At 42.0% G+C, this 23,612-nt stretch overlaps 2 protein-coding genes across 2 annotated transcripts; both read right to left on the reverse strand.

The window, feature by feature from the left end:
* Nucleotides 1–1,727: 1,727 nt before the first annotated feature.
* Nucleotides 1,728–9,896, reverse strand: LOC113936310 (zinc finger protein 11-like). The gene is given in 4 exon segments (XM_035724914.1): nucleotides 1,728–1,825; nucleotides 1,828–1,928; nucleotides 2,009–4,646; nucleotides 9,830–9,896. Coding segments are annotated over 4 exon segments (2,904 nt in total).
* A 6,559-nt stretch (nucleotides 9,897–16,455) lies between these two features.
* On the reverse strand, nucleotides 16,456–21,734 carry LOC113936309 (putative protein ZNF720). The gene is made up of 3 exons (XM_027619365.1): nucleotides 21,600–21,734; nucleotides 17,059–17,185; nucleotides 16,456–16,565 (listed from the first exon to the last, which is right to left on the reverse strand). The coding sequence occupies exons 1-3, from the start codon at nucleotides 21,732–21,734 to the stop codon at nucleotides 16,456–16,458; spliced, it is 372 nt and encodes a 123-aa protein (XP_027475166.1).
* Nucleotides 21,735–23,612: the final 1,878 nt, after the last annotated feature.

Genomic DNA, 23,612 nt, shown 5'->3' on the forward strand with positions numbered 1-23,612 from the left:
CAGAGGGAAAGCATTGGGAGAAAGGAGAGACGGTGGCTCACAAGGACAGATTGCCGATGTGATACCAGAAGTTCCATTAACTCGTGACTCTGCAGCGTGTTGTCTCGGGAATGCACTAGTCAGAAGGGCTCCTGTCAGTGCAAGGCCCCTGCAAAACTACTGGCTACACAAAATGGATGCCAAGTAGCAGTATCATGGAGTATGTGAGCTAGAACATCAACAATACCTCTTATGTTACATACCTCTGTAATATACCCATAATAATAGCATAGTATTCACGAAGAGGAGAAAATCGTATGATGGACTAGGGGAAAAATAATCACACATCATTTAAACGTTCAGACCACCAAGGAAATGGATTCCTAGGTATATTATTCTACTCCATTACCAAATAGGGGATTGATTCCATCCGTCACCTATAACCCTCAATGAGACAGGTTAACACTGGAGGTAGGATAACACATCATTCATTACACATCCATGTCAATACGTTAAAAACCATTATATTTTCTTAATGAAAATATATTAATTTCACACATAGACTAATTTATGCATTTCAAATCCACTCTATTATCACCATTTAAAATACAGAATACACATGTGAGAAAGCATTCGAGTGCTGTTAGAAGGATGTGGGAGTACTGAATTCCAAAAATTTCAAGACTGAGGTAAATTCTTAAGAAGCTCTACGTACAACAGTTTGGCATTGTAGGGAAGAGTTAACTCTCCTCTTTGGGTTTCCGTCAGGATTTCTTCATTTCAACCACATCAGCTCATACTCTCTAATGATTGCACTTATGAATATACATTGGTAGTTTACTGGACTGACACCTCTTTTTCCTTAAAGAACAATTAGTAAAACCTTGTATTTCTAATATTGAGGAAGTTCTTTAGTTTTAATATATGGAGAAGCATGTGCTCTGAACACCTATTTCATGGTATCTTACGTCAATGTTATAACCGTAAGCAGCATCTCCATTGAGATATACTTCATATGTTGTATATTATACTGTCCATCTTCCATGGAAAATTAGGTATGCATGAGTCCCACCTAATGTAGCAGGGCATCTAATATCTTTGATTTAGCAACAATCTGCCACATGGCCCTACACCCAATGGAATAAAGAATTTTCTGAAGTGATTTCAAGAGTAAAATACATTAATATTGTTAGTCACAAATCCCGAATAGGGTTGATGAAAAAATAAAAAACACATATTAATTATACATATGTAAAAGTCCATCCACTAAATCTGTTGAAACACAATAGCATACACATCTTCTAAATGTTTAAGTGTGATTATTCCTTATAACTATTTTCATACAGAGTGATGTCTGAATAGAGTGACTAATGCATTCCTTTTACTTGATTTCTGTGACATTTATTGGCATTTGATGTTCAACTAAATAGTCTTCTAAACATTGACATCTTTCAATTTACTTTCTTTAAATGCACTCTTTGGGGTATGCTCCAAGCCAACCTGTGATGCCTTGGCGAGCCCCCCGGGCCTGGGAGTTGAGGTTGTGGTTCAGGGTGAATGTTAGGCTTAGGGCTTTCTGAAGGTCTTTCTACATTCCTTATGTTCCAAGGGATTGAGTCTAGGATGCATTTTGTGATACTGAGTAAGGATTGAATTCCAGAAAAGGCTTGTCCATTTTCTTTACATTTTACAGTTTTGCTCCTATATGATAACTATTGGGAGATCCAGTGAGAGGGTGGACACATTCTTTAATATTTGTATAGGTACTCTCCTATATGAAATCTCTGATATGGAGTAAGGACAGAGCAGTCCTTAAGTGTTTTCTCACATTCCTTACATTTGTAGGTTTCTCTCCAGTATGAATTCTGTGATGTCCAGTAAGGGTTGTTTGCCTGCTAAAGGCTTTGGCACATTCTATTAATTTGTCAGGTTTCTTTCCAGTGGAATTCTATGTTTAGTAAGATGTGCATGCTAGTCAATGGCCTTGCCACATTTGTTGTATTTGTAAGGTTACTGTCCAATATGAATTCTCTGATGTGCAGTAAGGGGTGAGCACTCCTCAACCATTTTCTCACATTCTTTACATTGGTAAGGTTTCTATCTAGTATGAATTTTATGATGTTTAATAAGGATTGAGTGCCTGTAAAAGGGCTTGCCACATTCTGGACATTTGTAAGGTTTCTCTCCAGGATGAAATCTGTGATGTTGAGTGAGGTATGAGTGCCCATTGAAGGCCTTTCCACAATCTTGACATTTGTAAGGTTTCTCTCCAGTATGAATTCTGTGATGTTCAGTAAGGTCCAAGGGCCAGTTAAAGGTCTTGCCACATTCCTGACATTGGTAAGATTTCTCTCCAATATGAATTCTGTGATGTTGAGTGAGGTCTGAGGGCTTGTTAAAGGCGTTGCCACATTCTTGACATTTGTAAGGTTTCTCTCCAGTATGCATTCGGTGATGTTTAGTGAGGGTTGAGCATGATATAAAGGCTTTGGCACATTCTTTACATTTGTAAGGTTTCTGTCCAGTATGAAGTCTGTGATGTTGAGTGAGGTGTGACTGCCGATTAAAGGCCTTTCCACAATCTTGACATTTGTAAGGTTTCTCTCCAGTATGAATTTTGTGATGTTGAGTAAGTTTCGAGGGCCACTTAAAGGCCTTGCCACATTCTTGACATTTGTAAGGTTTCTCTCCAGTATGAATTCTCTGATGTCCAGTAAGGTTTGAGGGCCACATAAAGGCCTTACCACATTCTTGACATTTGTAAGGTTTTTCTCCAGTATGAATTCTGTGATGTCGAGTAAGTTTTGAGGGCCACTTAAAGGCCTTACCACATTCTTGACATTTGTAAGGTTTCTCTCCAGTATGAATTCTGTGATGTTGAGTAAGTTTTGAGGGCCACTTAAAGGCCTTGCCACATTCTTGACATTTGTAAGGTTTCTCTCCTGTATGAATTCTGTGATGCTGAGTAAGGGTTGAGAGTCTGTTAAAGGGCTTTCCACATTCTTGACATTTGTAAAGTTTCTCTCCAGTATGTATTCGGAGATGTTCGGTCAGGGTTGAGCATGATTTAAAGGCTTTGGAACATTCCTTACATTTGTAAGGTTTCTCTCCAGTATGAAGTCTGTGATGTCGAGTGAGATGTGAGTGCCGGTTAAAGGCCTTTCCACACTCCTGACATTTGTAAGGTTTCTCTCCACTATGAATTCTGTGATGTTCAGTAAGGTTTGAGGGCCACTTAAAGGCCTTGCCACATTCTTGACATTTGTAAGGTTTCTCTCCTGTATGAATTCTGTGATGTTGAGTAAGGGTTGAGAGCCTGTTAAAGGTCTTTCCACATTCTTTACATCGATAAGGTTTCTCACCAGTATGCATTCGGTGATGTTCAGTCAGGGTTGAGCATGATTTAAAGGCTTTGGCACATTCTTTACATTTGTAAGGTTTCTGTCCAGTATGAAATCTGTGATGTTTAGTGAGGTGTGAGTGCCGGTTAAAGGCCTTTCCACAATCTTGACATTTGTAAGGTTTCTCTCCAGTATGAATTCTGTGATGTCGAATAAGTTTCGAGGGCCACTTAAAGGCCTTGCCACATTCTTGACATTTGTAAAGTTTCTCTCCAGTATGGATTTGCCTATGTACACTTATTGATGAACAGTCCTTAAAGGTTTTATCACATTCTTCGCATTTGTATATTTTTTCTCCAGTGTGCATTTGCTGATTTTGAGATAGTGTTGAGTGGCAGTCAAAGGATTTACCACATTCCTTAAAAATGTAAGTTTTCTCTTCCCCAGGGATTATCTTATTTATATTTAGCCTTGATGACTGACTAAACATGGTCTCTGGTTTATTGCGTCTGAATGGGTTTTTTCCTTCATGAATTCTCTGAGGATCACCAATACTGGAGGACTGGTTAAGAGCTTTCCCACATTCATTATACTTATGAGGATTATCTCCCAAAGGGAGACTCTTATGTATAATATGGTTAGAGCTCTGATTAAAGCCTTCCCCACATTTATGACATTCATAATGGTTCTCTGGAGACGAAGTCCTCACACATCTATGGACATTGGAACCCTGGTTAAATGTTTTCTCAGATTCACTGCATTGACCAATTCTGTCTCCATTGAAAAGGCTCTGGTAATTCTGTAGGGTCGACTCCTCAGTGACGCACCTCTCATATGGATCTGACTTAGCACTTTGTTCTTCATTTCTAAATCTCTGATTATCAGAAATATTTGAGTGAAAGGTCAAGCCAATCCTATCTTCAAAATGGTTCAAATCGTTATTTTCAGCATGGACTAGATAACTTTCCAGATTTTCCAAATGGTCTGTCCACAAAGATGTATGTTTGAATATTTGATTGGAGCTTTTGCTTACAGAAACACACTGCTTTGCAGAAACAGTTGACTTAAAAAGGGAGGTTTTCCACAATGTTTTATATCCTTCACCATTTGGGGCAGTGAGATTCTTATTAAGGGCAATTGCCTTGGGTTGGGTATAGCCTCCAGGAAATCTCTGATGCCCTTCACTCTCCCCATCATTGTCCCAGTCTGTACTTAAGTGTAAAATCTCAACAGCACTCTTTTGATATCTATGCATTGATACTTTTTGGAAAGAACCTTCTACGCTCGGCTTTAGCAGGAAACTCTGGATGTCATGTGATGATGAAGCTGAAAGATATCAAATAAAAGTAAAACCATTGCACTTACTACTTTCAGATGAATATACTAAGGACTTCTAAGATAGAAGCTTCATGTCAATCAGACAATGTCAGAAAGATGGCTGAGAAGGAATCATCAAGACTTTATCCCTCCATGGACACATAACACTGCATACAACATACTAACCACATATCTTAACAGATAATTCTGTGTTATTGTCATGGTGTAGCACAAATCACTTTCCTATATCTCTAATAATCAGGAAAAGTGTCACATGAGCACAAAATTAGTAGAAGAATGGATATTTAAACAGAAAAGTGAAATGAACCAAATAGGATATAGTAAAAATAGGAATATATCAAACATAGGAAGAGTTGTTTGTCAGGAAAAGATCAACAATATTGACAGCCCATAACTAAATTAAGAATAAAAGAGAAAAGACCAACTAAAATGAGAGGTGAAGAAGTGAAAGCAGACACAGTATAACTGACCATAGGAATAAAAGTAATTATAAGGCGATGATGGATAATCAGTGCCCACAAACTGATACCAAAAGAGGAGTATAAATTTCAAAAAAAGGTATAACCCATTTAGACTCCTTCATCCAGAAATATAAAAAAGATCACTAATGATCTACAACCATGAAGCAGAACGAAAGAGGAATAAAAACGAAAACAAACAAACAAAAACTCCCAACAAAGAAAAGTCTTGGGGCGCCTGGGTGGCTCAGTCATTAAGCATCTGCCTTGGGCTCAGGTCATGATCCCAGGGTCCTGGGATCGAGCCCCACATCGGGCTCCCTGCTCAGCGGGAAGCCTGCTTCTCCCTCTCCCACTCCCCCTGCTTGTGTTCCCTCTCTCACTGTGTCTCTCTGTCAAATAAATAAATAAAAACTTTATTAAAAAAAAATCGTGTGCCAGATGAATTAATTGGATATTCAAACAGACACTTAAGGAGAAAGTACTTCAAATCTCCTCAAACATTTCCAAGGAGTGAAGATAAGAAAAATCAGCAAAACACTCTCTCTGGGTTACCAGGATTACCAGGTCATCCAAGCCAGAAGACTACTCTACAAGAAGTTTACAAATTACTACCTGTGAGGAATATTCACTCAAAGTCCACAATAAAATAGAGCAAACTGAATCAAAAGCACATTTTTCCATTTTATAAGATAATCAAGTAGGAAATCATTCTGGAATTAAGGGTGTTCCAACATATGGAAAACCAGTTTTGGAAGACTCCACATTAACAGACTGAAGATTAAAAATGACGTGATCATGTTAAGTGAGACAGAATACAAATATGGGCACACTGGACAACATGTCATGTTAAAATCACAATGGGTAGAGAGAGAAGGAAACCCCTTCAACCTAATGAATGCCATAGATGTAGGAAAAGCTGCAATCTAACCTATTCAATAGTAAAAGACTGCAAGCTTCTCCTCTATGATCAGAAACAAGATAAAGAAGTGACCGCACCACTGCCTTTGAATACAGTCCTGGCTATTCTAGACAGAACAATTATGCATCCAAAAATACACAAAAAGAATCCAAATTGAAAAAGAAACAGTAAAATTATCTCTGTTCACAGATGACATGATTATAGAAATCCCTAAGAAAACTAATTTTAATTTTTTTACTGTTTTTTTGTCATTGTTTGTATTGTTTATTTCTGCACGTTTTTCCCTACTAGACTTCCCATTTTCAATTTTTTTATATTATACAGTATAAAGATAAATATTGGCATAAACAACTTCCACCAGAAGAACTAGAAAAGGAAGAAACTTAGATGAAATTTAGTAGAGGAATGAAATAACAAAGAAAAATCTGAAATAAACAAAATAGATACCAGATTAACACGAACAGAACATTGAAAGTAATGTCCATTTTAACCAACAAAACAAATGAAACTGGCGATGGTTTACCATTACATACTAACAAATAAGGTAATTTAGAAAAAAAACCAGATAATTCCTAAAAATAGACAAGTTATGAAGACTGAATTACGAAACTTGAACCAAAGAAATGGGAAATCTCCTTAGACCAATAACAAGAATGAACGTTGAATTTGGAATCAACACTCTCCTAACATAGAAAAGCCCAAGACCTAGGAATCTTACCACCTTTGAGGGAGCCAATGAGTTCCTAAATCAAGTCCTGTGTTGTATGATTCTTCTCCCTCCCTCTCTTGTTCAGACTCAGTATTTTCCTTTATTTCACCTTCTATATGACAAAGTCATTCTTCTGCTTTTTCCACCCTACTCTTTACATCAAGCCTGTTTCTATTCTCACTTATTGCATCGTTCATCTGTTTGATTTTTTAAAAAGATTTATATATTTGAGAGAGAGAAAGATCTCAAGAGTACGAATGGATCTGCAGAGGGAGAGGGAGAAGGGAATCGCAAGCAGTCATCACGCGGAGTGCAGAGCCTGACTGGAGGCGGATCGCAGGACCCTGAGATCAAGACCTGAGCAGAAACCAAGAGTCAGGGGCTTAACCGAGTGAGTCACCCAAGCACCCCAACTATTTTTTAACTCTTATCTCTGTGGTAAAGATTCTTTTCTCAACCCTTTGAGTATCCTTATGATTGTTGCCTTAATTCTCCATCAAGCACGTTACTCCCGTCTGTTTCCATTATACCTCTGGCCTTGGCCTTATCTGCTTTTTTGTTTGGGATAAAGTCTTTCATCTTGGCATTTTGTCTAAGTCTCTACCTTCCTGTGTGTTAGAAAAGCCAGTGATGTGTCCTGCTATGGGCAGTGTTTGGTGCCTGGCCTGAATGTGGCCAGTTTTAACTTGGTGAGCTCTGGCCTGCTTGTGCAAGGACACCTGACATCAACCCTACCAGAGCTCAGGCCCGACAGAACTCCCTGCTCAGGAGATGGGACGTGGGCAGGGGCCCACGTTGCTGAGCCTGGGGCAAGCCTCACTGAGATGGGTGGTCCCATCAGATCACAGGGGGGTGAGGCTTGGTGCAAGCAAGGCAGACAGCCAGTGTCCTCACTGAGTGGGGCTCTGTGTTTATCCTACAGGGCAGGAGAGGGAATGGTGCCATCCAACTCCCGTGTTCTTCGAGACACATCTCACTAAATGTTTCCTCTCAGGAAAGTGCTCCTAGACTACTGAATATTCTCCCAACCGTGTGCCCCAGGTGTTCTTTGGATGGCTGTTTCCACGTTGTCTGCCTCCAGGTTGTTTGCCTGCCTTCTCTCCAGGAGCACAGTGACCTCTTGACTCTATCTCATCCAAACCTGCTGACCATTAAAACTTCAGGCTTTAAGACATGCGAGTTCCAAGAACTCGTGAAATTCATCCCCTCTCCCTTTCCAAGCCAATGGCTTTGGGGAAACCTTCTCCTTATGCGTTCCCCTGGGAGCTCCTCTGTCATGCTACTTTCTCTCCAACCACAATTCCCTGCCCTCCACAGTGCTATACACCTTACATCCTAAACCACGTCTCCAAACTATCTGCCATCTTCAATGTTGCCTCTTTCCTTTTCTCGGGGAGTTTGTCCTGTCAGTCTTCAGCCCAATTTCTGGGGTATTTAGGATGATCTGATAGTTATCTCGTGGTGGTCAGGGTATGTGGTGAGTCTAGAATCCTCCTCCTCCACTGCCATTTCTTCTCCTGGGGAATCCTTATTGTTATAATCCTGTTAAAACTCATATGGATTTTACAAAGTTGGTACACAAACCCAACACATAAAAATTAGTTCTGTTTCTATACAACAAAGAACAATTCCCAAAACAGAGACATCATCCATTTAGAGCAACATCACCCCCCCCCAAAAAAAATGCTTCCGATTAAACATAATGGTAGAAGTCAAACCTGAAATGATGAAAAGTATAAAATATTGTGCAGGAATCCAAAGAAGGAATAAGTTGGAAACACATCCAAGTTCTTTCACTGGAATACCTGAAACACAATAAACTTGCCGAGATCTACAGAATAATGAAATCTCTACCAAAATTCCAATGCCATTTTTGAAGAAAGATCAAAATCCACCCTAATTTTACATGGATGTCACGGGATAAACCATACCCAAAATAATCTGGGAAATGAAGAGCACATTTCCTGATTTAAGGCATACAACAAGGCACAGTTATCAAAATAATGTTCTATACACATGAAGACAGGAGTAGAATAATGGAAAAGTGTAGGTGAGCTAGAGGTGTACGTCAATGTTAATGTGTATGACAATGAACTGAAGATCTTGGTAAAATTCATATTCTGACGTGGATATTTGGGTGGGGTCTGAGTTTCCACATTTCACACGTGTGGAATTGATGTCAAACGTTAACACTGTATGCTCCAAACAGAATTCCAGGCCTGAATCACAGATGAAGGGTTTCACAAGGTTCCTACTCAGGGGGAAGAAGATAGAGGTGAGCCTCGAGGCCTTCCCTCCCTTCACCCTTCTTTCAAGCCAACTCCACCCCTGCATAACAAACTTGACCAGTCACTCTTCTCTGGACCTCCTTTTATTTATCTTTCTTCAAATCACCATGCCAACATATTCATGGAAAGAGCTCCCTCTTTGACAAGTAATGCACGTGCAATCTGTCTCTGGTTGCAAGGCTGGATTTCTTAGCTTGGACCCCACTGATTCCGTGGCCTTTATAAATATTAAGTTTTCCCTACATTTTTACTAATTCCCATGGCTTCAGGCTACAGGATCGCTTGTGTTTCAACTTAGGCTTCCTCCCCAAAACTGACTTTGCCTAAAATGAGCACAGATATAACACTTGGTTGCACTTTGTGGTATTCCCAGAAGAAGCCACTCATAGGGGCGCCTGGGTGGCTCAGTCATTAAGCATCTGCCTTTGGCTCAGGTCATGATCCCAGGGTCCTGGGATCGAGTCCCGCATCGGGCTCCCTGCTCCTTGGGAGCCTGCTTCTCCCTCTGCTTCTCTCTCTCTCTCTCATGAAGAAATAAAATAAAATATTAAAAAAAAAAAAGAAACTAGTTTTAACGTACATAGAGATATGCTTGTCGGTACCTATCTTTCTTTCTTTTCTATTAAAGTATACTTGACAGACAATGTTACATTAGTTCAGGTGTACAACATGGGGATTTCATAACTCTATAGGTTCTACTGTGCTCACCACAAGTAGCTACCATCTGGCACCATAAAATATTATCATAATACCATTAAACATGTTCCCTATATTCTTTCATCCCCATGACTTACTATTCCACCACTGGAAGCCTGCACTGCCCATTCCCACTTCCTCTTCTTGCCCATCATCCTTCTCCATTCCACACTGGTAACAATCAGATTATTCATTGTATTTATAGGTCTGTTTCTGCTTTTTTCATTGTGTCTTGTCATTTGTGACAACGTGGTTTGACCCAGAAGGTATTATGCTATGTGAAATAAGTCAGACAGAGAAAGACAAATACCATACATATTCACTTATGTGTATAGTCAAAACAACAAAGTAAATGAACAAACAAGAGAAGAGACCCATGAATATCTATTTTGTTTTGCATAAAGTCCATCGATAATCTCAAGAACAATAAAAATTCCAACATTACACACATTCTACAATGTGATCTGTTGTCCTGTAACATTTTTCCAATCCTGGCAGTAGATAGGAGGTTCCCAGGTCAAAGTCCAAGCATCTTATGACTCCTGACACAACAAACATCAGAAATTCCTTCATCACACTAATTTCACTTGCCAACTGCCCACACCCAACTGATACTGCACATGCAGTGGGTTTGTGTCATATCTGTGAGACTCTGAGCATAGGAAACCCCAGTATCTTCAAGGAGTATCTAGCATATCTGCCCAAACCTTTGCCATGGAAAGAGACATCTGTTTTCCTGTACAATAAACACATCTGTCCTCTACCCAAGAGCAAGATGCTATCACTATATTCCCAAGCGTTTTTATACATAAACATGAGTGGAATGACAATTATAACTAAAATGTCAGTCAAGGAAATGCTAGTGCAGCTCATGAGGTCACCGCATGATTTCAAGGAATAATAATACTGTATAAAGCACATTTATGATTTGGTTTAGATATCCACAACAGTAACCAACACATTTCCCTTCATGATCTTTTGCTACTCATTTGGCAGTGATATGCAGTTACATGCAGTGTAAATGAAAACTCAATGTACCTGGAAGGTTTGACTTTAAGATCCTTCCAACCATTGGCCACAGAGCCAGTTGTAAAGGTCTGGAAGACACCCAAGATGCACATTGTACCACCACAGAAACATCCCTGGCCACTCTGTAAACCTAACAAAGAAGTGTGCATCCAAAATCATGGCAGAAATCTTTCACCCAGCAGCTCCTGGGTGGCTCAGTCATTAGGCATCTGCCTTTGGCTCAGGTAGTGATCCCAGGGCCCTGGGATTGAGTTTCGCATCAGGCTCCCTGCTTCACGGGAAGCCTGCCTCTCCGTCTCCCACTCCCCCTGCTTGTGTTCCCTCTCTCTCTGTGTCTCTGTCAAATAAAAAAATATTAAAAAAAAAAGAAAAAGAAATCATTCCCTAAAAGCTGTCAGTGTGGGTGGGACTCCTTTAGAGACAATGTCTAATGAGTTGCTTATACTCCTGTGTTTGGCAATAAAATCTGTAGAACTCAATCTGCCTCCAGCGATAAAAGAGAGACAATGGTAAAATATCTACCAGGTTGCCACAATTCCAGGTAAAGCCTGTAACACAAAGATTATTGCTATTGCCAAGCCCCTGGAGGCAAGCCTGTTATGGGAATAGAGGAATAAGCATTCACCTGAGCACAGAGGCCCATGGAAGGTTTATGACATCAAAACTGACATTGAGTCCGTGTTCCTGGGAGATTACTAAACGTCACTAGAGGCAGGAAAACATAGAGATAAATCAAAGGAGAAGTCCACTCCAAGATCTTGGTGATGTGAATCCATATCAAGAAATGACTTGTGTAGGGATGTCTGGGTGGCTCAGTCAGTTAAGCTTCTGCCTATGACCTGGGTCCTGATCCAGGGTCCTGGGATAGAGCCCTGTCTGCGGTTCCCTGCTTAGCAGGGAGTCTGCTTGTCACTCTACCTCTGGCCTTCCCCTGAGCTTGTGTTCATTCTCTCTCTCTCTCTCTCTCTTGCTCGCTTGCTCTGTCTCTCAAATAAATAAATAAAATCTTAAAAAAAAAAAAAATGATTCGTGTAAGCAAATGAAAAGAAAGCATAATACAACATTTTCAGAATACATTTCATTTTGTTAGGCACGTTGGGGAAAAAAATAGAAAACGTCTGTCACTACAAAAACCACAGAGTCACAAATATATTTATAATACATTTCTGACTGAAATTTTAAAGGTAATGATGTGTTTAGAGAAAAACAAAGGATTCTATCTCTGTGGTATGCTATAAGAAAAAATTTATAAGACCAAGGGGGAAAAAAAAACTAACCATGAAGGGTGAAATGAAGAATTAGATTACAATAAAATAAAGAACTCTGTATCACAAGCTCAAGAGATAGAGATCGAGGTAGTGAGAGAGGAGACAAAGGACTCATTCTCATAATATATACAAAACTACCAAGATTGAAGAGGTATCACAACAGAAAAAAGGGGCACAAGAACTCACTAGACACTCTGAGAAAGAGAAAATCCAACGGTTAGTGCCCAATTCCATAGTAACAGAGAGAAACAACACCAGCAATAAAGCAAATAAAACCAGGACTCGGTAATATCATGTACGAACCAGGAGTCCAACATCAAAATCACGTAAGCTACCAAAATTTGGAAAGTCTGTGGATAAGACCCAAATCCCATCCACTGCTTTTGGATGTGAAAATGGGCACAAGTGTTTGGGGAAGAATTTGGTAGTATCTATTAAAGCTGAACATATCTAACCATATTAGCCAACAATTCGGTCCTATGTAAATAGCCGGCAGATGTGTGGGCATGTTCCACTAAAAGACAAATTATAGATTTTATATGCCAGTCCCGCACTGAGAACTATCCCCCCTCCCACTAACAGTAGAATGATGCAATCGCTTGGTATCCACACAATGGAATCGGGTCAATGGATTCTTTTTGTTTGTGTTTTAGGATTTTATCTGTTAATTTGTCAGAGAGAGGGTGCACACAGTTAGGGGTAGGGCAGGCAGAGTAGGCAGAAGGAGAAGCAGGCTCCCCTCTGAGCAAGGAGTCCAACCAAGACTCCATCCCAGGACCCTGGGATCACAACCTGAGCTGAAGGCAGACACTTAACTGATTGAGCCACGCAGGCAGCCATGGATTGATCCATTCTAATGAATGATGCACAGTAACATGACGGAATACAGATCTATTCACAAATAGAAAGGAAAAAAGCCAAATACAACAGTCCCCATTGCCTGACTACATGTATGTAAAGTACAAAAGTGAGCACAGCAACCTCTTGTCTTACAAGTTAAAAGAGTGCTGAGTTTGGGGAAAGTTACTGAGGAACTCAAAGGGAAACTTAGAGGGCGATACTGTTTTGTGATCTCATTGGCTTCGAGAGATGTGAACACTTTGTGAAATTCCATTCGGTTGTTCACTTCTGATATGCACATGTGACTTTACTTTAAAAACAAAAACCTAGGGGTGCCTGGGTGGCTCATTCGGTTGAGTGGCTGCCTTCGGCTCAGGTCATGATCCCGGGGTCCTGGGTTCAAGCCCCACATCGGGCTTCCTGCTGGGCAGGAAGCCTGCTTCTCCCTCTCCCACTCTCCCGGCTTTGTTCCCTCTCTCGCTGTCTCTCTCTCTCTGTCAAATAAATAAAATCTTAAAAAAAAAAAGAAACTAAAAGATGTAAAATAAGGCATCCCACTTTCTATACTCACACACATACCAAATTTATATCCATCCTGGGACAGCAATAGAATGGAGAAGAACCCCCAGTACTTTGCACCCCCATGGAGACAAAAATGGACCAAATTACCTTTTAGATGGCTCCAGAAGCCAGTTAGGAGAACACAGGACCCCCAGGTAAGTACAAATGAACAAGAGACATCAAAGAGACATGGAAAGTATGTGACACTTGTCCACAACCCTGTTCACCCTCTCTGACACTCCACAGCAACACAGAGAAAAGTCCTACCTCTCCTCAGGAGAGAAAGAAATGAGTGACCTGTAGCTTCAGTGACCTAGCCAGGTCCTTTTCACCTGCCTGACATGGAAAACAGAGGGAATGAGAGCACCCTCTGGATGCAGTGTGCTGGCTGCTCAGACAAAAGGTTAAGCACTTGCTCAACAATGAAGAGACTACAGAGCTGAAGGCAAAGAGAGAGGAAGGTATCACGCGTTCTAAGGTAGTAACTCCACTTTAACCTGGGAAATTACACAAATGCAGACACGACAAATGCCCAGAACACGTGTGACACAACCCAGAATTACTATTATTTGTGTACTCCTAAAGAATACAAGTCCATAATCCTGGGCCCACAGGCTGTTTTTTAAATTCCCAAAGACCAGAAGGCATACAAAGAAACAGGAAAATATGTTCCAATCAGAGGAACAAAATCAATCTCCAAAACTGCCCCAAGTTAATAAAGAAAGATACATTGCCAAAAATATATATATTTTTTCTCCGACAAAGAATTCAAATTACCATCATAAAGATGCTCACGGAGGAAGAAAAGAAAACAGATGGGTAACCCAATCCACACCTAACTAATGTTGTCAAAAGTCCCAGACAAAAGCAGCACATTATTATGGAATTACTGAACCAGAAAAGATAAAATTTAACCCAAGAAATTCTAAATAAAAAATTGATGTATTACATAAAAGGAAAACTTCTATATAACTATAATTTTAAACTGTGTTCATATACCCATGAAAAACAAGCATTTGACTGGCATGTCTTCACTGACCATAAAATTGTAAAGAATATTCATTAAAATCAATCATAAAAAGGTATAAATGAAAATTTTATGAACACTTAAAAAACTTGAAAGAAATGTATTTCGTTATTAATATATTCCTCCTCCTACACAGAACGTAAGGCTATAATCCACTCTAAGACAGAGGACACAAACAGCATCTTCATTTCCAAATAAACAAACATGATGAAAGTTGTAAGATACGCTGACACTATATATGAAATTAATACTTGGGATTAAATTCTGATACATTCTGAGGAAAGTAGAAGAAAAACCTAATCATTAATTTCCTATGAAGTAAAATTACATTACTGAACAAAAGGATTTTTGAAATACGGGGGCTTGGGGTGCCTGGGTGGCTCAGTCAGATAAGCATCTGCCTTCAGCTCAGGTCAGGAACTCAGGGTCCTGGGATCCAGCTGCACATCGGGCTCCCTGCTCCGCAGGGAGTCTGCTTTTCCCTCTCCTTTTGCCCTTCCCCTGCTCATTCTCTCTCTTTCTCTCTCTCTCTCTGTCTCACAGAAATAAAATCTTTAAAATCTCATATTAACTAATTAGAAAGTGAAAACACACATGACAAAGTCACCAGAACTTCATATAAGAATTATAAAATGATGTGATTATTAAAAAATAAGGTAATCATTGAAACTTTATTAAAGGCTACAAGTTCTGAGGTCTAAATGTGCTAGTTCCCCAATAGCATTATTTATGTAGGAATTCTAGGAAACAAATAGAGACATTACAGTATTTCACCATTGAGGAATGGAACTTATAGAGTGGAAACTTCTGTATTAGTTAATATGAAAAAGAATGAATTTTGGGTGCCTGGGTGGCTCAGTTGGTTAAGCAACTGCCTTCGGCTCAGGTCATGATCTTGGAGTCTCGAGATCGAGTCCCACATCGGGCTCCGCTTTTCCCTTTGACCCTCCCCTCTCTCATGTGCTCGCTCTCTCTCTCACTCTCTCTCTCAAATAAATAAATAAAATCTTTAAAAAAAGAAAAAGGATGAATTTTTTTTTTAATTTTACTTATTTATTTGACAGAGAGAGAGAGAGACAGCGAGAGAGGGAACACAAGCAGGGGGAGTGGGAAAGGGATAAGCAGGCTTCCTGCCGAGCAGGGAGCCCGATGCGGGGCTCGATCCCAGAACCCTGGGACCATGACCTGAGCCGAAGGCAGACGCTTAACGACTGAGCCACCCAGGCGCCCCAAGAATGAACTTTTGAAGGAAAGTAGAAGAGTACATTTTCTCAATTTAGGGAGGTGCTTTGTTATCTGATGAAGTTACTGGGTCTCAATTTTACAAGATTAAGATTAAAGCCTCCGTAACGGGGCGCCTGGGTGGCTCACGTCATGATCCTGGAGTCCCGGGATCGAGTCCCACATCGGGCTCCCTGCTCCGCGGGGAGTCTGCTTCTCCCTCTGACGCTCTTCCCTCTCGTGCTCTCTACTTCTCATTCTCTCTCTCTCAAATAAATAAATAAAATCTTTAAAAAAAATAAATAAAGCCTCCGTAACCTTGGAAAGCATAAACCAGAAAACATTAGAAATCTGTCTCCAGTGTTCCAGGAATTTCTCCACCAAACCCCAATGTGCATACAACTACCCTGGCTTACTTCTCCCATGAGGAAAAATAGAGTTTACCAAGGGCTTAGCATAGAGTTCTCAGAAATAGGATGATTTTCCCAGGGCCCTCACAGCTGTGGAGAAGCTCGCAGACTATGGAGGCCCCCCCACTCCTAGGAGAGTCCCCTGGCCCTCCCTGCGGATGTGACGGACCATCACTGGAGCGGAAGGAGAATCCCTAGAGAATGTAAGAGCTTGAGAATGTTGGCTAGCGGATATCTCTTTGTGAGAGAGAGAGAAATAAAACTGGGCGTCTCCAGTTGATTTTCATTCAAGGACAGCTACTCGAACCATAGCTTAAGGTCTACCTTCCTCCTTCGGACTTGGACCTCCCCCTTGTCATCGGCCTCATTCATTCCCACCTACCTGGATGAAAGGCTACTGTCTCCTTTCTCCTCACGTCCCAGAGCTGCTTCTCTTGCTCCAAAAACATGATCAGGTCTGGCTTTGACAGAATGAGACCTGTTTATATGAAAAAGGAAAGTGAGTATTGCTGTAGATTCTAACTTTCCATCAGACTGTGTTCAGTACAGAAGAGAGGATGCTGTAGAATTCTAGAAAATGGTTTCCCAAAAGCTGTTGCCCAACAGGCCCTTTAGAACACACAGGAGGCATTTCCAATGTTCACATCCTGACCTCCATTTCCAAGTAGCAGACATCATAATAACTGGAAATGTCAGTTTAAGATGTGAGCAGTATCATTCTATGCCACTAAGTGTTTAGAACTGCCACTCATCTACAGAAGTGATGATGTTACCTTGAGGAAGGGGAAGCTAAGACTGAAAAGGACACATCGTGAAGGTGTTTCTCTACATCTATAAACCCCTACTTATTTCCCTTTCTGCCTCGATCTGAATTCCAGTCATTCAAAGAGGAATCATCCAAGAGACAGTCTTCACAGGAAGGAACAAAACCCTGAGTGTGGTTTGGGAAATCTGGAAGGAGTCGTCCTCACCCAGGAAGAGGAGGTGTCCGTAGTTCTCTAACATCACATCCCTGTACAGTTGCCGCTGAGTGTGGTTCAGGCATCTCCACTCCTCCTGAGAGAACTCTATGGCCACATCCCTGAATGTCAGCAGTGCCTGCAATAAATACCACAGTGACCGAGTGCCCATTGGTAGGGTTCACAATGGTCCCTAAGATGAAAGAGGGAGTTAGTGTCACCACCTAGAACCAGACCTGACCTTTCCTGCTCTGTGACGTGAGTGCGGAGTAAAAGAAAAACCTGTGGGATGGAGGGCTGACTGATTGGAAAGTTTCGCTCCCAGAAGTCAACTGTATCAACTACACAGAGGTGAGCGCCCTCCTCGTCAGTGCAAACTGTTGGGATGTGGGAACGGAGCCAAAGGTGAAGAAAGAATTCTTGAGATGTTTCTGATGGAAATGTTGGGGTTCAGGAATGAATAATGAAGAAAGAATTGTTCAGATAGCTGTGGTGCAAAAAACGTAGTCTTAAAGTTCGGGGAGAGGACCTGTGGGTAGAAAGAGCTGAACTGAAGTTGTGAGCAGTGACTGATTATATGCTTTCAAGTGCAGAGGGGGTGAGGGATAGCCCAAGGCTCTCAGGAATTTGGAAGCAAGTCTCCAGGACCATGAGGGCCTAGCTGGTGTTATGAGGAGGTCACCTACTGTCTAGTAACACTTTAGTCATGAGACCCTTCAGATACTTTTCAGTGGGCCATATGCTTGAAGGATGATGGCCAACATCTATTTGGTGGTAAAGATAGAGGACATTTCCAAAGGGATTTTCCTATGTTAAAGAGAAATGACAGGATCCTGGAGGTCTGGCTATTGTCAAGCTAAGGCTGTTTTTTGCTTCCAACAAAACATTAACACTGAGGCAGTTGTGAATTCCTGAGAAATGTCATCCTCTGCCTATCTCTGGTATTTATCAACGGATTGGAAGTTGAAGGAAATTTAATTTTGTCCACACTTCTTTTGACTTTGTTCTCCTCATCAGAAACTACAAGGAAGGGGCACCTGGACGGCTCAGCTGACTAAGGGTCTCTCTTCAGCTCGGGTCATGATCCCAGGCTCCTGGGATTGAGCCCTGAGTTCGGCTCCCCACTCAGTGCGGAATCTGCTTCTCCCTCTTCCCCCTTTCCTCATCCATGTGCTCTCTCGCTCTCTCAAATATGAAAATGTTTTCTAGCGAGAAACTCAGAAGAAAGAAGTTTACATCTGAAATGTGATAGTTTCTGCATATTGCTCAGTATATTATGCTCCTTACAAATGACAAGAGGGAAATTATGAACATTACAGGGGAGGAATCTGGCAGAGACCACCAAGCCAGTAAAAGAAGTTAACAGCAGCTGCATGGAAAGAAATTGGTATCGGTCCCTAAGGCACATCAAGGACACACCATCACTGGTATTTTCCTGTGGTCTGAAAACAGTAATTCAGAATATCAATCTAATTATGAAAATACAATGGAGATATATATATATACACACAATCCAATCACCTATAGTTTCTGTACAGGCTGCTTTTAGGCAAGCGGGCTTGAGCAAAGGAATGGAGAAAGGGCCCACAGCGACCCCTTGGCTGAGTCCAGACGGGCCCAACAGGGGACCCACCTCACAACAGCCACAGGCCCTAACTAACCAATGGGCTTCTGACAACCGGCAACATAGACCAAAAAAGGGAAAATTCCAAATGTCGCCATAACTCCTCACCTTCCCCCTTTAAGAAAACCCCCCACCCACTGCTCCTTGCAGACAGCCTATCCTCTGCTCTCCTGCCTGGTGCTCTTTTGCAGTGTATTCAATAAACTTCTATAGCCTTTGTTCGGCCTCAGGTGACTTCTTTTCAGTGCCCACTTGACTGGCTTCCACCCAATCATTGACCCACGTTTGGGGCTCCCATCTGACTGACTGAGACACCACAGAGTCCATGTGCTGTAATAGCTAGTTTATTTCATTTTTTTATTTTAATTTTTAAAGATTTATTTGTATTTTATTCTTTTTAAAGATTGTATTTATTGGAACGCCTGGGTGACTCAGTTAGTTGGGCATCAGCCTTTGGCTCAGGCCATGACCCCAATGTCCTGGGATCACATCCTGCATGGGGATCCTTACTCAGCGGGAAGCCTGCTTCTCCCTCTGCCTGCAGTTCCCCCTGCTTGTGCTCGCTCTCAACTCTTTTTCTGACAAAGAAATTAAAAAAAAAAGATTGTATTTTTTTATGTGAAAGAGAGAGAAAACACAAGGAGGCAGAGCGGCAGGCGGAAGGAGAGGGAGAAGCAGGCTCCCCACCCATCGGGGAGCCGATGTGGGGCTCGATCCCAGAATCCTGGGATCATGACCTGAGCTCAAGGCAGAAGGCGGACTCTTAAGCGATCGAGCCACCCTGGGGCCCAAGACTTTTTTTCTATTTTAGAGGAGATGGGGAGGGGCAGAAGGAGAGGGAGAAAGAATCTCAAGCGGACTCCCCTCTGAGCACAGCGCCAGAAGCGGGATACCGTTCTAGGACCCTGCGATCCCGACCTGAGCTGAAATCAACAGTCCAAGCTTAGCCAACTGAGACAGCGGGGGAACCTCTAGTGCATTTGGACAGAATACCTTTTTCACATTCTAAAGACCAAGACTCTCCCACCCCCTTTTTTAGAATGAGAACTTTCCAAGTTATTCTGGACCTCATACCCATCTGGTATGGTATATTGGTGCATTTTCTTATTGCTGGGCTACAGAGAGCTATCAAGCATCCAGACGGGACCTAAATGAGAAACGTTTTCCCTCCCTGATAGCCCAGGACCAGACCTCATCAACAACGGGAATCTTGGACTCAAAGCCGTCCCCTCTGGGTCTGCCACCAAGGGAATATTTTCAAAACTTGCAGGACTTTAATCCAAAGTGACAACTGTTGAGGCCCTCCTGGAAGCCAGGTTGGAGACACAGGAGAGAAGGCTCTGGGATATTGAGTATTCTAAAGACCTAACCTTGAGTATCACTTCTGAAAAGATCTTAAAAATAGGTGAAAACATAAGGGAGAAACATCAAACTAGAGAAACCAACATTTGCGATTTTAAATGCAAGGAATCTAAGGAGAAAAACATGACACAGCCTCTCCTGGGACGCCAGGCTTACCTGAGAACTGGTCATTTCTTCTTTCACCTCGACCTCTAGTTTTCTTTCTCACAAGATGTCCGTGGAGAAATCACAGCCGCATTAGGAGAAAAATCCCCTTAAAATCACCAACAGAGCTTCCTCATCTGAAACTGCTAACCTGCAGGCAAGACTTTGAAATGCAGAAAAGGCCCAATTTCCTAGTTCTTTGCATCAGGAGCTATTCAGAAAATCTGAGCTCCTACTTCGAGACCAATCCCTGATTTTCCTTAACGGCTTTCCGGGGGCGGGGTGGGGAGGGAGAATCTCCTCCCACAGCCCCCCACAAATTCAGCTACAGCCTAGGAAACCTGTGCTGCATGGGCCTGTGCCTCCCAGACTCATGTAGCAGAGACCCTGTGACCTCTCCTTGAGCCAAAGCCTGCTCTCAACTCTCATAAAATAACCTGAAGGCTTCGTGCTTACCCCTGGCTTCACTGAAAATCACCCGGAGCCCTTAATTAACACAACACTGTTGTTTCCACCCAAATCAATGGACAGAATCTTAGGGGGTAAGCCACCAGATATGATCCTTTCTGAAACTCCACACATGATCCTACTGGGAAGTAACTGGGGAGGTGACCATGCAAAGCACGGTAACCAAGGCTGTGGTTGTGACCAGATTTAGATCCATGCCTTCTCCACTGATCAGAGTTTCTGGAGATTAACACATTCTCCCTCTTTCTGCTACACAGAGGGAGACACCTTACAAATGGAGCTTTCCCTTATAAATGCAAATGTCCCCTTCAAAAAGTAAACACAGGATTTCAGAGCTTTTCCTTTATCTGCCTTTTATTTAAAATAAACCAGCCTAGGGGCTCCTGGGTGGCTCAGTTGTTAAGCGTCTGCCTTCGGCTCAGGTCATGATCCCAGGGTCCTGGGATCGAGCCCCGCATCGGGCTCCCCGCTCCGCGGGTAGCCTGCTTCTCCCTCTCCCACTCCCCCTGCTTGTGTTCCCTCTCTCGCTGTGTCTCTGTCAAATAAATAAATAATATCTTTAAAAAAATAAAAAATAAAATAACTAGCCTAAGATAATGCTTAGGTCAAAGAAACATATTTTAGGGTGACACAATGCTCCCTTTCAGTATGTAAATGTTTATCTTCATAAGTAACTGCCACACAGTTTTCCAAAGTGAATGTACTTTTTACCTTCCCATCAGCGATATATGAGAATTCTAATTCTCAATATTCTCAGGAAAATTTGGTATCACCCTTTCTCTTTATTTCACCCATTCTAGAAAACATTGAGTGGTTTCTCCCCGTAAAATATGATGTCTTCTTACAACAGTTGTCCTGATGACTGAAATGAAAACCACTTAAAAGCACCAAGTTTAACAAAGAAAAAAGCGGCTAGGTTAATGCTTCAGCAAGACCCCGTTTCAAAATAAGTAACCTTTCTCTTCTCCTCCACAAACCTCTTCTCCTCACTTCTCAGCTCTTTGTTTCGGGAACCTGGTTCCACCCTGACAACGTGATGAACAGGGCTGGCAGCGACACAGTTCCTGTGGAAACCGGCTAGATCTTGCATTTCCCTACAAAACCCCAGCCCCTTCCTCTGGGTGGGCTTGCAGTTTCCGAAGACCCTGACCTGCTGCAGCCTCCTTTGGTGACAAAGCAATAAAACTATTGTTCCTCTTTATCCCCAACTGTGTCTTCACGTTCAATTCTGGATCTGAAGCAGGGAGGTCAGTTTATACAACAGAATGAATGTTAGGAGAGGAACCCATGTTTTCCTCACTCCATTCTCAATTCTTCGGCCAGTCTAACAATTAAAATGATGTAAGACAGTTTCACAAGAGAAAACAATTTCTTAATTATGGGAACCTGAAAGACATGAGGGTCAAAGACAGGTGATTGAAGCTTACATGTCACTGTGACTTAAGAAGGAGGTAGGATTTAGAATTTCAAAAGAGGGGACTTATATTTCAAAAGAAGAGAAAGATGAAATGTATGCCGAACAAGAGTTTGCCCCTCCAGGCAGGCAAATCTTTAAGATATAAAAAGTTAATCTCTGGTATGGCTGTAGGAAAGAATGTTAGGGTTCGAAGCCAATAGCCAAGAAAGAATTCTTGAGAGGTCTTTGGTGCAAAAGGTGATTTTATTAAAGCAGGACAGGCCCCGTGGGCAGAAAGAGCCGTACTGGGGTCATGAGGAGTGGCCCATTATATACTTTCAAGTTGGAGGGGGTTTGTGATAGCATAAATCTCTAAGGAATTTTGGAAGCAAGGTTTCTAGGACCTTGAGGGGGCTAGTGGTTGTTGGGAAAAGGTCATTTGTTACCATCTAATAAAACCTTAGTCATGAGACCCTTCAGATGTATATCGGTGGGCCATCTGCTTGGGGAATGGTTGCCAACACATGGCTTGGTGGGTTTAGAGAAAAAGGAAGTTTCCAAAGGAATTCTTATATGTTAAAGGAGACTTACAGGATCCCGGTGGGGGTTGGGGGTGTTCAGGCTAGGATTGCCTTTTGCCCTTAGCAAAGTATTTAACATCAAGGCAGTTGAGTCCTTAGAGGAATATCATTTGGCCTGTTTCAAGGACTTGTCAATGGGCTGTAGGTAGTAAGGAAATTTTTTTTTAAAGATTTTATTTATTTATTTGAGACAGAATGAGAGAGAGAGAGAGAGCACATGAGAGGGGGGAGGGTCAGAGGGAGAAGCAGACTCCCTGCCGAGCAGGGAGCCCGATGCGGGACTCGATCCCGGGACTCCGGGATCATGACCTGAGCCGAAGGCAGTCCCTTAACCAACTGAGCCACCCAGGCGCCCCGGTAGTAAGGAAATTTAATTATTTTTCATCTGCCTTTGTTTCCCACATCATTATCAGCTCTGTTCCTGATACAGGTCCTCCATCTAATTGATTCTTGGTATATATATCAGCCTCACAACAGAAGGAAATAATGCCATTTGCGTCACGGAACAAACCTAGAAGACATTTTTTTAATTTACACTGAAGCCCTGCCTTGGCCCCTCCGGCCAACTTAGTAGTCTTTACATTTCTGCATGCACCTTTACACAAATGAAGGACTAAACCCTTTATACATCTATACATCATCATGCATTGTTTCCTATAAAGAATGGTAATCACACCTTCTGGCACAACCTCCCCCTGGAGCACCCATACCCAACCTCCAAGCACCTCCATAACATCTGTAGGTGGCACCAACAAGTCTGTGGGCAATCAAAAACTGGTACAGACTACCCTGCTCCCCTCCTACTGATTAACTGTGAGGCACTTGTGGGGAGCGGGGAATGGGCAGAGGGAGAAAGACAAACCAACTCACCACTGAGCAGGGAGCCCACTGCAGGGTTCTATCCTGGGAACCTGAGATCATGACCCAAGCCAAAGTCAGACCCTTAACTGACTGAGCCCCCCAGGCCCCATAAGAGCTACACTTTTAATGT

The sequence above is a fragment of the Zalophus californianus genome, chromosome 17 (genome assembly GCF_009762305.2).
Source record: "Zalophus californianus isolate mZalCal1 chromosome 17, mZalCal1.pri.v2, whole genome shotgun sequence".
In the NCBI taxonomy this organism is placed as follows: domain Eukaryota; kingdom Metazoa; phylum Chordata; class Mammalia; order Carnivora; family Otariidae; genus Zalophus; species Zalophus californianus.

Coding starts and splice junctions, on each gene's coding strand:
- LOC113936309 (XM_027619365.1), bottom strand. CDS start 21,734: ATGCAAGATCTAGCCGGTTTCCACAGGAACTGTGTCGCTGCCAGCCCT. Junction 17,186..21,599: donor TTGTGGAGGAGAAGAGAAAG/GTTACTTATTTT, acceptor TATTTATTGCAG/GCACTGCTGACATTCAGGGA. Junction 16,566..17,058: donor CGGACACCTCCTCTTCCTGG/GTGAGGACGACT, acceptor TCATATAAACAG/GTCTCATTCTGTCAAAGCCA.